This window comes from Microtus oregoni, unplaced genomic scaffold, assembly GCF_018167655.1.
Source record: "Microtus oregoni isolate MIOR12 unplaced genomic scaffold, Mior012 000016F_ref0000370, whole genome shotgun sequence".
Classification (NCBI taxonomy): domain Eukaryota; kingdom Metazoa; phylum Chordata; class Mammalia; order Rodentia; family Cricetidae; genus Microtus; species Microtus oregoni.
Genome location: NW_024543075.1, coordinates 36,439,781 through 36,454,710, shown reverse-complemented (window position 1 = coordinate 36,454,710; position 14,930 = coordinate 36,439,781). Strand labels below are relative to the sequence as shown.

Here is a 14,930-nt window from a genome sequence, read left to right as displayed (position 1 = left end):
AAGGGGACCTAAGAGAGGGCAGACCAAGAAAAATCCCCAAGTACACAGGAAGCCACAGCAAAGATTAGACCAAGACGCCAAGACTCTCCTGGCTGCATTTGAAGGAAGAGATGGGCAAGCGCCAATGCAAGAATTCCTCCAACAACCTGAAAAGCAACATGATAACACCAGAATCCAGCGAACACGCAACAGGAAGACTTGAACACCCTAACCCAGAAGTAGAAGAAATCTACTTTAAACGTAACATTATGAAAATGATGGAGACCCTTAAACAGGAAGTGAAAAAGTCCCTTAAAGAAATGGAAGAGAAGACAAACAAAAAGTTAGAAGAAATAAATAAATCCTTCAAAGATACCCAAGAAAACCAAGATAAAGCCATCAAACAGGTAAAGGAAACAGCTCAAGACTTGAAGACCGAAATGGAGGTAATAAAGAAAACACAAACCAAGTGATGGCTGGATATGGAAAATCTGGGTAAACAAACAGAAACTACAGAGACAAGTAAAACCAACAGAATACAAGAGATAGAAGAAAGAATCTCAGGCACTGAAGATACTATAGAGGAAATAGATGCATTGATCAAAGAAAAAGAAAGGATGGAGGGAGAAGGGTAGGGAAGGAGGGGGTAAGAGAGGAATAGAAAAATGGAAAAGGTAACTATCAATGTAAAATAATCAATCATTGGTAATGTAGCAGGGAATATAATAACATGGTTAAATGATATTTAAAGCCGAAAAGGCACGTGTCTTTAAAAGTTAGTACCACAGCTAAAATTCTATGTGATCTCAACACAACCTACAAGGTTGTGTTCCCCTACAAGAAAATGATAGGGAGAGGAGTAATACTAGGGAACAAAATTGTATAATACAGATTTACAAGCTGAAAGAAAAAAATTTCTTTTATTGCTGACTGGTGAGGTTGACAATTTCACAGGTTTTACAGGTGGTGGCATCGTTTTCTTCTGTGAAAATCTGAATTTTAATGACTTCTGTATTAGCCATATAACTTGTTATATATAAGCCCATCAATTTGTTTTATGCATATTTGCTGTAGATATTTTTCCAGTCCAGCATGAGCTTTTAAACTCTTATACCATTTTAACTACATAGGGAGGAAGTTTTATGTATAGAAATCTTTACTATTAACCTCTGTGTTACAACTTCTTGTGTTACTTTCAGTAATTAACTTCTTTTTTTTAATCTTGAGATAAGTATAAATTGACATAAGCACAGAAATCCCTTGTTATCCCAGTTTATTCCATTGATGGCATGAAGAAAAAATATAGCATAATCATAACCAAGATATCTTAGTTAGGGTTTTTATTTCTGTGAAAAGATACTATGACCACAGCAACTATTATAAGGAAAACATTCAACTGGAGTGGCTGGCTTACTGCTTCAGGGGTTCAGTCCATTATCATCGTGGTGGGGAGCATGGTAGCATGAAGGTAGAAATGATGCTGGAGGAACAGCTGAGAGTCCTACATCTTGCAGGCAACCAGAAGTTGACTGACAGACTGGGCTACCATGAGCATAGGACACCTCAAAGCCCGCCCCTACAGTAACACGCTTCCTCCAAGAAGACCATATGCATTCCAACAAAGCCACACCTCCTAATAGTGCCACCCCTTTGGGAGCTATTTTCTTTCAAACCACCATACAAGATATCTACATTAGCAGAACAGGAGTAGGGAGATAGTTCAACGGAAAGGGCCTTGTCCTGCAAGCACAAGGCCTGGCAGTTAATCCCCAACACCACATACACAGCAGGTGTGCATGAACAACCTGCTTGTAATCTTAGTGCTTAGAGGCTGAGACAGGACCCTCAAGACAAGCTTGAAATTGGAAAGCTCTGGATTTAAACAAGAGTTCCTGCCTAAATATATAAGGTGGAAAGAAATTAAGAAAGACACCTGAAAATAAAAATAAAAAAGATATCTGACCTCAACCTTTTGTCTGAAAACACGCGTGAATATGCATATATGCATACACACTCCATACAAATGCATGCATTCAACATACACAAAAAGAAAAACATTATAGTAGAGAATATATTCATCCACAAGGCTGCCTTATGTTGTTGCCCTTCATGGCCACAACCTCTCCTTCCTACCAGCATGTTGCTACTCAACTCCTAACAATTACTAGTATGTTATCTATTCCCAAACTTTGCCATTTGAAAAGTATTATACATATAGAATCATAGCTTTTTGAATAAGCTTCTACCCTTCACCCTGCATAATTCTCTACATGTATCAATAATTCATTCCTTCTTATTGCTTTGTGGTATACTATGTAATACGTGTACCACCATTTAACTATTCACCTGCTAAAGGATATTCAAATTGATTCTTGTTTTACCTATTAGATAAAGCTGCTATGAATATTCATGTACAAGTCCTGCATGTCCCTGTCCTCATTTCTTGGGTATAAATATCAAGGCTGCAACTGCTATATTACATAGTATTTACATGCTTAGATTTTTTTTTTTTAAACAAACTACTACTTTGTTTTCCAAAACATCCTGTTGTGGACTGAACACAAAATGTCCCTTACAGACTCATATTCTTAATGCCTGGCTCCCAGCTGGGGGTTCTAGTTTTGGAGTTCTAGTTATCGCTGGAAGATATAGATTGCTGAGGATAGATCCCTGGCCATCTCTCTACTTTCTGAACCCTACCTGTTGTGAAATGGGATGTTCCATTAAGTCTTCCTGCCACTGGCAAGGGAAGTCATTTGGTCACTGAGACAGAAAAATAACTAATAATAACACATGCATTCCCTTCCATATCTCACTACCAATGCAAACATAATACTTTCTTTGTAGTCCAATCTGGTGCAATTTCTTATTTCAGTCATTCTGAAAGGTATGGAGAAGCATCCTTTTTTGAGACAGTGTCTCACTATATAGCCCTTTTGCCCGAATTTACTATATAGACCAGGCTGGCCCCAAACTCACAGAGATTCAACTGCCTCTGCTTCTACTTCTGCTGGGGATAAAGTTGTGCACTACTTGTATACTACTATCTTTTTCTAATTTTAATTTGCATTTTGTAAGAGGAAAATTATGTTGAATATGCTTTATTGTGTGTATTTGCGATCTGTATCCTCGCTGCTGAAACGTCTGTTTATACCTTTTGCACATCTTCAAATACTACAAAACAAGTGGGCCACAATAATCCCGAGAAGGGAAAAGGGGGCCCATGGAATTCCCTGAGTTCAGAAAAACAGACACGAGAGTTCAGAGAAGGAAGGGAAGTCAGAATTTGCTGAGAACTACAGAGCTTCTTAATTAAATACTTCAGAGACATGCAGAGGGAACCTCACGTTTGTAGCAGAATACTGACATGGGAAGGAACAAGATGCCGCCAGGTGTCAGCAGTAAGGACATCCTAAACTTACACGTAGGTAAGATGAGCTTGTTCTACTATCCAGAGGAGAAGACTTGTCAGAAACTGGGTTCAAACAAGGCTCACTAAGGCTAAACCAGCCCTCAAGTATATTCCAGAGCCAACCTCACAATGAGAACAAAACACAGGCCTTTGAGAAGATCAAAAGTTATAAGTCTGTGCAGTTGATCAGGAAAAGAAGTGAGAGGAAGAAAAGATTATTAGTATCAGTACAGTGAAGTACACATTCCCGCCGGGTGGTGGTGGTGCATGCCTTTAATCCCAGCACTTGGGAGGCAGAGACAGGCAGATCTCTGTGAGTTTAAGGCCAGTCTACAAGAGCTAGTTCCAGGACAGGCTCTAAAGCTACAGAGAAACCCTATCTCGAAAAACCAAAAAAAAAAAAAAAAAAAAAAAAAAGTATACATTCCCTTGGTGTCACAGATAGTAAGTAGGTAGGAAAGATTATGAACAATATTTTTTTAACAAGACATTTGTATGAAGTATGCAAAACTTATAAAACTACTTTCAAAGCTTACTTAAAGTATTAAAGAAATTCAATTTATTCTTGCAAGTCTACACATGCACCTGCACACACATTCCAAAACACAAAAATCCCCCAGGCAGGCCCAGATAAACTCCACTAATGATTATGGATTAACAGCACTTCAACACAAACTTCCAAAAAAGACTGCAACCCCAGTGCATGGCATTACTCTGAAATCAAGTCCAAAGACAGTATAGGATAAAAGAAAATCACTAGTAAGTAGTAGCCTTTATAAACACCAGCATTAAAAAATAATCTTTGCAAACAAATACAGAGACACACGGCCAGACATTATACGGAGAGGGAGTCCTTGGAACACACAGCTCTAAATGGGATGTCTCCATTCAATTCGTCCCCTTAGAGTTCAGGGAACCCCAAGGAGTTTGTGAACTAGTGGATCTTATGCCTTCCTTAGGGCTCTTTTCCTTCTGCTGCTTTGCCTGTGCAACTCTGATGGGATGGTTTTTGTTTTATCTTATTATATTTTATTTTGTTATTTTTATTGTTATCTCTTAGAAGCCTGTTGTTTTTAATGGGAGACGAAAAGGTAGTGGATCAGGAGGAGCAAGGAGGTGGGGGAAGGAAATGGAAGGAGTAGAGGGAGGGGAAACTGTAATCAGGATATATTGTATGAGAAAAGAATCTATTTTTAATAAAAGGAGGGAAAGACTTTGAAAACTGAGTCTAGCCATATATTATCATGACAAAAATAGATTTTAACACACATCATAATTATTCTAGAACTAAAAAACCAATGCAGGGCTCTTTTTCTTTAATTGTTGTGACATGTGTATGTATGTATGTGATGTGCATTCCTAAACATATAAATACAACCTTCTCAATCTGTATGTTACCTGTATGTATGTATGTTTTCAGGGCTGACATTTGGTATTGGACTAGCAATGAAGCACAGTGGCAGAGCATGTGCCCACACGTGCAAAGCTCTAGGTTTCACACTTAGGAAAACACACACACAGAGTCAAATGATTTTCAACCAGTGTGTTAAATCAAATTAAAGGAGAGTGATATAATACTGAGATATGAAAAAGCAAATTTAAGTTCTGATGCCTACCATCTATAAAGATAATCTCAAGGGAGGGGTTGGAGGGAGGAAAGGAAAGGGAGAAAATGATGTAATTATACTTTAATTTCAAAAATATTAATTAAAAAATGATTCTCAAATAAGCCTAAATGCAAACATTAAAGTCATATAATTTCTAGAGGAAAACATTTTGAATAAGGTAAAGATGTCTTAAACAGAACATATAAAAATATGAGTTAAAAGAAAAATGAAAAATATAACTTCATAAAAATTTAAGGCTTCTATTTGAAAGATGCTATTAAGGAAATAAAAAGGTGAGTTACAGTTTATGAGAAAATACATGTAAAATACCTAACTAGTAAAGTACTTGCATCCAAGATACATAAAAGCTCTTAGAGCTGGGAATGGTGATGCACATATATAATCCCAGTACTAGGGATGCTGAGGCACAAGGATAATGCATTCATGAATAACTAGCCTGGGTGCTATACAGTGACTATAGCCCAGCCAGGGCTACTGTATCACAAAACTTTGTCTCAAAAAAGACAGTAAATAAATTATGTTGCAACTTAATAAAAACACATTCAAACCAATAATCAAAAATAATAATTAGAACAAGCTCTTCAACAAAGATATGCAGTTTGGAAATAAGCACATGAAAAAATGTTCAACATCATAAGTCACTGGGAAAATGTAAATTTGACTTATGACTGCAATACCACTGTAATCTCACAGAATGGCTAACATTTACAGAGACATTGTATTAGCAAGGATATGGGATAACTGACTCACAAGCTACTGGTGAAAATGTACAGCCACTTTAAAGCTAGCTTACAGTGTCTGTAAATTTAAACATATACGGACTATAAACCCTGAAATCCCAGTCCTATATTGAAAGAGAAGCACAGTATGTCCAAAAGAAGCCATGAGCAGCCTTGCATGCAAACCTCACAGCAGCTAGGACCCCACAGTCCAAAGCCAGAAGAGCCTGGTGTTAATCAGCTAGTGAGTGGATGAACAAGCTGTGGTATATTTATACAACACTCCAGTAACTTCAGAAAGAATGTGTGACTCAACAACACACATGACTCTCAAAAGCATTACTCTAAACAGAAGACGTCCACCACAGCGCATCTGCACTACAATCCATTGATACAGGAAAAGCCCAATTATTGGGGCTGCCAGAGGCAGGAGGGCAGGACTTTCTAGCACCATGAAACTGTTCTGAGTGTGATTACAACTGTAGATGTTTGCCAAACTTTCCAACTGCACATTTATAAAAGGTAAACATTATAAAGTGAGAACAGAGATTTGTCATGCCTCAGTACCAGCTGATTTTTAAGGAAACTGGTAAGAAGTCTTTTCTGGGTGACAGCTAAAAAAGAAGTAAGGTGGCCTTTTACCTTCCCAGTCCTCCATGTAAGGGGCTTCCTCAGCTTCCTTCTCTGGAGTAGATGTGTCGATGAACTTGCCTTCTTTCATGGCCCTCGTGATTTCTCGGAGCTGATGCAGTAATCGTTTCTCTTGGTCAGATGTCACAGTCTGTGCTCTGCTGAGAAACAGACAATCCAGCCATTTGGTGGTCAGCACTTCTAAGCAATGGGGGAAACTTCGCCATGATCTGTTTGGATCCTCACAGAGGAGGTCTAACAGCAGCTGATTTTCTAGGATTGACTCTGGAATGTCATGGTTGGTGCCAGAGATGTTAGTTCCATGTTGTGATCTTACACACGGGAGTCTACTCTCCAGAGTACTTCAGTGACTGCTTGAGTCCATGATTACTGAGATGGAAACAAAACCCCAGTGGTCTCAGCCGTACATCTCACAAGGCTGAGCCCCCAGACTCTCAATTTCCCTCAAACTCATACCTTATTCCCTTTACTATGAGACACTTCTCTGAAGCAAGGATGTCAAAGAAAAATATTCTAGACCATTAGTCTCAACCACAGAAAAACACTGGACTGGAATCCGAAAGGCTTTCTTAGAGAGAGAAACTGACAACCTGAGATCCACAAACTGAAATTTACACATGGTGATTACAGTTCGTGCCTTTTCTTTTTCCATCTCTCCTTTCCCACTCCCTCTCCTCCCCTTTCTTTTAGAACTCCGATAAGCAAACACTCTACCAATGAGCCAATACCCCACCACGGTACTCAATTTCTACAGTTTGGAAAACTGCACCTGACTGCCAACTTAGCTGTGGTTCTGGGCAAATACCTGCAAGAACAGCACCAGACCTGAGGGAAACAAGGCCCCGGAGAGGAAAACGCTGCATCATACAGAAAGGCAGGGTCTTGGACAGCAAACAGAAATCTGTTTTGAGGCCAGTTCATCTAGTGGAGGAATTGAGAGAACTGCTCATTCTCTCCTTAAAGCCCCAAGCACCCAAGTCAGAGCCGCAGGAGAAAACCACGCACCAGTTATGGAGGCGCCCATTCCTCTCTTCTGCTCAGTGAGATCTGCACTGGGCTCTTCTCCTAGCTCACCTGACAGGAAAAACAGGCTTTTCCTTCAAACTCTGAGCATGTAACTGAGGAAAAGGGTGTGTCACTTCCACCCCCCTCACTGGGAAGAAAACAAAATCAGTTCTGTTCTCCAATTTCCTCTAATGAAAATGACCCATTTTGTGGGAGAGTTCAGGGGTAGAATAGGACAACCTGCCTGCGTTCACAAAGCTCTGGCTAGCAGGTTTACAGACCGTTTCTCTAACTGTACATGGAATAGTCTGCCACTAAATGAAACAAAACTGAGCCTCTGTTCCTAACTTATGGAAAATGGAAACCTTTAAAGTACAACAGATAAAATGGCAAACTAAAACATCCTTTTAACTTTGAAAACATATGTCTGCCTGCCTATTAAACAGAGTCCAGGATACACATGTCACCTCTTCAGGATTTACCACAGAGAACGTTTTTATGGAATTCTTGCTATCTCAGCTTGCCTTGAAGCCCCCGCAGGGCAGTCAGACTGCTTGTGGCAGCACACACAGCACGCCTACATATGCGTCTGGCTGGTCTCACATTTGTTTTCCTCTACCTCTGAAATGTGGTCTTCACTCTGTCATTTACCAAATCTTACAGAAATCATCAGTGACTGTTTTACTCCTGAGTCCAGGGGTCTTTATCTTCCAGTTTGTTCTTTCCGATTCTTACCAAAGAGCATCCTTCCGAAACTTCCTGCTTTACAGGAGCACACCTGCATCCCTCCCACTTCTCTAGGCATTTTAGTTCTGACCTTGGCCTACTCTCTCCATTTACTAAAGCCAGTCATGATCCAGCATCACAGATTAAGTCATTACCTAAAGAGAAGATATCCGAACCCTTTCTTTAGTCTTTACTTTTTACCCAGATGTCCCTGTTGTCTAGTTATTTCCTCAGCATCTCTATTGGGGACTTGTCATCACACTAAATTTCAAATTAACCCTAAATTCAGTCCCTCAAAACCAAGGCCCACAAGAAGCTACATGAACAAGCAGAACAGAATAACAGGTTATCTATGGCAGATTCCAAAATGTTAGAAAAATATAAGGTCACAGGTGGTTAAATAATGTCACTTGACTTTTAATCAAAGAAATCATCAAGTCCAAATCTAAGAGTTAAATATGGATAGAACAAAGCAGAAAGGAAAGACCAAGGCTAACACCAGAATATGATGGTCTCAAAGATTTGGTGATCTCATCTTTCACCATGACCTTGATCGTATCCCCAATAGCACATAGTCCTATAGGTATTATATATTATATGTGGCTATTGTGACAGCATCTCAACCATATTCAAAGTTCAGTTCATGTTCATTATCTCACAATCCTCATCTTCTTTCGTGTTTAATCTTAGTTAATGCCAGAATCTCCCAAGAAGTACTATAAATCTTCAGGGATCTTTGTATCTTTCCATTCCTTCCACGTTATTACCTAGTTGGTTTCCTATGGGGGCACAGTCTCTCTTTTGCTCACACTATAGGTTAGGGTACAGCCATTCATCCCTTTACTTTCCTTTGACAGTGGTCAAGTGGCAGTCTTCCTATTCCATCTTCCTGTCTGTCGTGACTGGTTCATTAAATGTTGCTTGACCTAGATTGAACCAACTGAGTGGAGGTCAATGCCTCAGCAAAGGAAAATAGATTTGCAAGGTCCTAGATGCAAAGATGTTTTGGGGGGTGGGGGAAGGAGTAGTTACGTGTGTTGGGGGGAGGGTGGGGCATGTACAAGAGAGCATGTGAGGGAGGTTGACAAGGCCAGGGCACTCAGGAGTAGGCTCTTTCTAACCAGCGCTTTCTCAGGCTACACCATGTTTCTAGAATATAAGTCATTTCTGACCAGACACTTTACTCTTGGAAGGAAACCTTGCTAATTCTAAAGGCGAAATAAGAACATCTCACCTTGCTTCCTTAACTGTGTCTCTGAGTTGATACTATGTTTAAAATCAGACAAAACATAGAAGTCACTGCACATGTACAGACCTATATCCCTGAGGTGAAAGGTGCCTCAAAAATTTATGAGCCACATCAGGAACCCTTTTCATGCTTCTAGTCATACATAGATATATGAGGGTACTATTTCTCAGTTTCAGGACAACATCTTGCAGTCAGGAGCACTATGGAAAGTATGCAGTATATGGATACCATACAAAAGGTTAGAGCTGTAAGCAAGCTTGTGCTCCTTGTCTTAAATCCTTTCCTTGCCCCAGAAGTCAAGATGTCATCAAAATCATCTAACAGAAAACACTGGAGCATCCACAGTTCTTCTGAGAATCACGACTGCTAGAACTACAGGCACAGAAGGAAACCTGGTGCACATCTCACCCTGCACAGGAACCTATTCAAATGAATCAAAGGAGAGGATGAAAACAGAGTCCCTCCCAGGACTAGGTAGGTCATGCTAAGTTCTGCAACTCTTAGCTTGCTAGAGGAAAGCAGGTGAAACACTTCAAGATCTAGGCACAGGATTTTTATTTCAGGGATCCAAATAGCACAGGAAACTCCATAAGAACTGAAATAGGACTATGTAAAATTAAAAAGCTACTGCACTGCAAAGGAAACGATCACCAGAGTGAAGGATGCCTGCAGAAACGGTACAGGATCCTACTGGCTACACATCAGACAGGGGACTAAGATCATAGAATAGATAAAGAACAGAAAATTAAAAAATCTAATCATACAAACAATAAAAAGCCTACTGAACTGAATGTACAGTTCTCAAAAGAAGAAACACAGATGTCAATAAGTGCATAAGAGCCTATAAAAGTCAGGGTAGTTCTCCACCCAGACAGGAAAGTCACATACATTTGTACATTAGATAATGTCTACAAAAGCAGTTAGCTCAGAACAGTCTTTAGCAAGTTTAGTGAACCTTTATATACACACACAAGTACAGTCATGTATATATGTGACTTCAGAAAACATTTTAGGTTTTAAGCCTACTTTCTGAACTGCGAAGAGGTCAAAGTTCCTGATATAGACAGGCAATGTTCCAGTGTTCATCCTCATGAATAGCATTTCAATAGCACAGGAGATAATATAAGGAAATGTCAGGCCATGAAGCTGCAGTGTGAGGATGCCTACTCCTCTTTCTTCTCTCTCTCTCTCTCTCTCTCTCTCTCTCTCTCTCATTCTCTCTTTCTTTTTTGAGACAGAATTTCACTGTTAGCCCTGGAACTTGTAGACCTAGCTGGCCTTGAACTCAGAGACCCACCTGCCTCCATCTCCCAAGTGCTAGGATTAAAGGCACGCCACCGTTCAGTTGTTTACTCTTCTAATATGCAACCAGGGATGGGCAAACTAGATGTCAGGGAACAGAGGAGGAGACACAGAGAAGAAGTACTTGAAAGATGGCAAATATAAGAGGTCAATGCCTGTTCCTTGCATCAAAGACTCCATAACTGTGGACCACTGTGGGAGAGACTGTTCACTATCCCGCATGAGATTGTTATGGCCCACCGTGAAGTTCTCCCTTCTTCCTGTTAGAAAGTTCAGCTGAGACTCTCTGTCTTGGTACATAGTATCCACAGTATCACATTCTGGCTTTTCCTTCCTGGTTTTGTTTTTTAAGTTGTTCCCTGTTGCGGGAGGTCCTCCCACTCCTCCAGCCTATCACCGCTGAGGTACCAGCCCATTGGGGCATGGTTTCTCTCCCTTTAAAAAAGCGGCCACTTCCCTCTCCTCTCTCTCTTCACTTCCTGCTCTGCCGGGGACTAGACTCCTTTCCTGGTTGCATAGAGGGCTGTTGCCTGGGACAGTGATCTGTAAGTTTTTTCCCCTTTAAATAAATACCACCCTAATAATCATAACCCCAAATTGGTGTGGCATTGTTTGTGACTTACGCCTTCATTTTGGCACCCAACGTTTGGTTTTAGAACCTCTCCTTTCCCCACTCGCAGCCGCGAGTTCGGCTTGGCGGTTGGGTTTAGGGACATCATTTAGGGGTTGATTATAATTAGTATGTGATTGGGGGTTGGGGGAGGAATTTTATACGCTCAGGGATCATTTTGAAAAAAAAAAAGAGGGATGATGGGATAATAGATTTGTAATTGTGAGTTACTGTCTTTAGACAAATACATTGGTATAGATTCTTGTATATTGATACAAAGTTAAATTATATTGACTATTGTACGCATGCATGTTTCTACCTCTGTTTAAAACATTTTTTATGTATTGACATATATTGTATTGATATATATATATATTGTATATATTTACCATATTGCAGTGTACATTTCTACCTCTGATTAAGATACTTATATAATGATTGTGTATTGATATATATTTACCTACTGCAATGTATATTTGTACATTGTTTATTTTTGGAGGTCATTGTCCTCATTTGTTTCACAGTAGTTTATTTTCTTAGTCTTTAAGTTAGATAGATATTGAGAATTATATAGATTAATAGTCATCTAAGTTTGTCATTTATAATTAGACTAATCAGGTTCTTTAGATATATAGAGATTATACTCAGTATAGATAGATAATCTTCAACTTCTTCAAGGAGCTGTAGAAAATGGCCTTTAATCTAACTCAGAGTTTTGTGGTAGTGAGACACAATTGCTCCTGGCATCACTGCTCTATTCCCGAGAGAATGTTGAGCACCAAAGACACTCCACCTGGAGCTTTTCTTTTTGGCAGAACTGGCCTTTGGGCAAAGAAATGCCCATACCTCAACCACTGACAGAGATACAGAGCATGCATCAATGGATAAAACAGGGCTGTCATATCCTGCCAAGACAGGGTAAGATAGTTTTGAAAAGTTGCTTGCCTTTGAAAATGGTATGTCAGTTATGTTAGGCCTTAGCCAAAGTTGGTTGCTTCAACGCTGCTAACGTGATTTTGGGTGATTGCCCAGGTAGCCAGTTGTCTCTGTGATTTGTTGCATGTTTTGGAAGTTGTTTTACTGAACTTCCTAATTACCCAGGTAACATTATTTCCCTTCTCAGATCTTTGATGGGGTTGAAGACTATATAAATGTAGTTACTTTCTCTCATGACTTGGCCAAGTTATTTATTATATAAGACCTAAGCTAGTTAGAATAGGATATTTGTACTTATTGTATATAATTTCATAGTAGGTTTAGAACTCTCTTATTTAAACAAAAGGGGAAGGTGTTGCGGGAGGTCCTCCCACTCCTCCAGCCTATCACCGCTGAGGTACCAGCCCATTGGGGCATGGTTTCTCTCCCTTTAAAAAAGCGGCCACTTTCCTCTCCTCTCTCTCTTCACTTCCTGCTCTGCCGGGGACTAGACTCCTTTCCTGGTTGCGTAGAGGGCTGTTGCCTGGGACAGTGATCTGTAAGTTTTTTCCCCTTTAAATAAATACCACCCTAATAATCATAACCCCAAATTGGTATGGCATTGTTTGTGACTTACGCCTTCAGTTCCCATTTTCATAAACCTCTTGCCCCTTCTTTTTCAGATCCTTGGCCAGTGTGGCAGAGCAGAATGTTCCTTCCTAAGTGTTTGCCTGAATATATGTCTGTGCACTACATGTGTGCAGTGTCCAGGGAGGCAAGAGGAGAGCAATGGATCCCCTCCCCTGGAACTGGAGCTACAGACAGTGTGAGCCGCCATGTGGGTGCTGGGAACTGAACCCAGGTCTCTGGAAGAGCAGCTGTGCTCTTAACTACTGCATCATCTCTCCAGCCCCTTGTTTGTTGGTTTTTCGTTTTTCAATTTGGTCTCAGAAAATATAACATACAATAACCAGATTTTACTTAATATTTTACATTAGACAACTAGGGAAAGATACTTCTTAAAACTAGGTTATTTGATCCTACATGATTTACAAATTTCAAACTCTCACAATAATTCATACCACATTTAATGCTTGAAAATAGGTTTCTCAATAATATGAAACTGGATTTCAACTGAGAAAGAATACATATATTATACCTAACCTGACAATTACATAAGACAAAACCATGTAAGACTTACATGTCTATACATCAAAAGCAAAAAGATACTCATGAAATTATCTGAGTCCTATTTGATGAAAACTTACCTCTTGAGCCAGGTATGGTGGGGCATGCCTTTAATCCCAGCACTCGGAAGGCAGAAGCAGACAGATTTCTGTGAGTTTGAGGCCAGCCTGGTATACAGAGCGGGTTCCAGGACAGTCAAAAGTACATAGTGAGACCCTGTCTCATAAAGAATAAAAAAAGTTTTGGATGTGTAATCACATGTCTTTAATTACAGAACCTGGGAGGCAGAAGTAGGAGGATCTCTGAGTTTGAGGCCAGCGTGGTCTGCTGAGTGAGTTTCAGGACAGCCAGGGCTACACAGAGAAACACAGTCTCAAAAACCAAAAACAAACAAAGAAAAAGAGAACCTTTACCTGATGAGCCATCACACTGCCCCATTTATTTCGCCCAGGAGGTAAAGGCAGTGAATTTGAGGCCAGCCTAGTCTAGTCCTAGGACAGCCAAGGCAACACAAAGAAATCCTGTCTCAAAAGTGAGCAAGTAAACAAACAAAAAAGAAAACTTACCTCTCACCATTAGGTCCCACTCTATTGATTAATTTTTCCATGGCTTCTTCTGTCTCTTTTAGTTTTTCTTGCAGTTGAACAAGCTCATAATTGGCTGAAAAACAAGCATCAATCTAAGAACCATCATATTCCATTCCCTAAACCCTTTCAAGAAACGGCTAGCTGGGATGATCTGTGATAAATCCAGGCTTCTTCAGAGACTCAGAGAATAGACACGAGCTTCTCTAACTAAAACAACCAGCACAGAAAAGGCTTGGAGGTCTGGCCACGAGGATCAACAGGATACTCACTTAGGGAATGATAAATAAATCACTCCTTCTTCCACACAGAATTCAACACAGCCAACTAAAGAAAACATCTAACACTGAAAACACACCCTGCAAAGTCGCCCCGGCGTAAATGCAGAAGGTGGATGACAGCTTGTGATCCACACAGTGCCCCTGGGTAAGGTGCCAAGCCTAGAGAGTACTAGAAAAAAGGATCAGGACTCTGAGGTGAGCCCTGTTTGCCTGTATTTATGGTTTGGAATTAATAGTTTCATTGCTATATTTCTTCAGTAGGAAATCCTGAATTATGGTTGAGACCTCCTTGCTCAAAGTTTTCTGACCCTAATTATCTAGAATAAAAAATAGACCATGCTAGGGTATCCAGAATTGCAGTTTTCTCAGACAGGGTCAGTAGAATGTAGACAATACAGACATACACACACACACACACACAGAGAGAGAGAGAGAGAGAGCAACAGCACAACAGCAAAAAAAAAAATACTCAAAACCATGAAGTACACTTTCAGGCAGTAAGAAAACTAAATGTACCTCAGCATATGAACACCTAGACTTCTATTTCACACCTTTCCTGTGTAGACCTGCTGGCTTCAAACTTACTCTATAGAGCACCCTGGCTTCAAACTCAGATCCAGCTGCCTCTGTCTCTTGAGTGCTAGGATTAAAGGTGTGCACCACCACTGCCTGAATCTAAAA

General features: G+C 40.1%; 1 protein-coding gene across 2 annotated transcripts in view; it reads right to left on the bottom strand.

Moving 5' to 3' along the window:
- Ric3 (RIC3 acetylcholine receptor chaperone) overlaps positions 1 to 14,930 on the bottom strand; it is a 52,361-nt gene that overhangs the window by 9,452 nt on the left and 27,979 nt on the right. Inside the window, exons 4-5 of one of the 2 annotated variants that reach the window (XM_041667263.1) lie at positions 13,951 to 14,044; positions 6,381 to 6,529 (exon numbers count right to left, since the gene is read on the bottom strand). In XM_041667263.1, coding sequence (XP_041523197.1) covers positions 6,381 to 6,529; positions 13,951 to 14,044 — 243 coding nt within the window. The remainder of the gene's footprint in view (positions 1 to 6,380; positions 6,530 to 13,950; positions 14,045 to 14,930) is intronic. The other variant, XM_041667264.1, reaches the window with a different exon arrangement.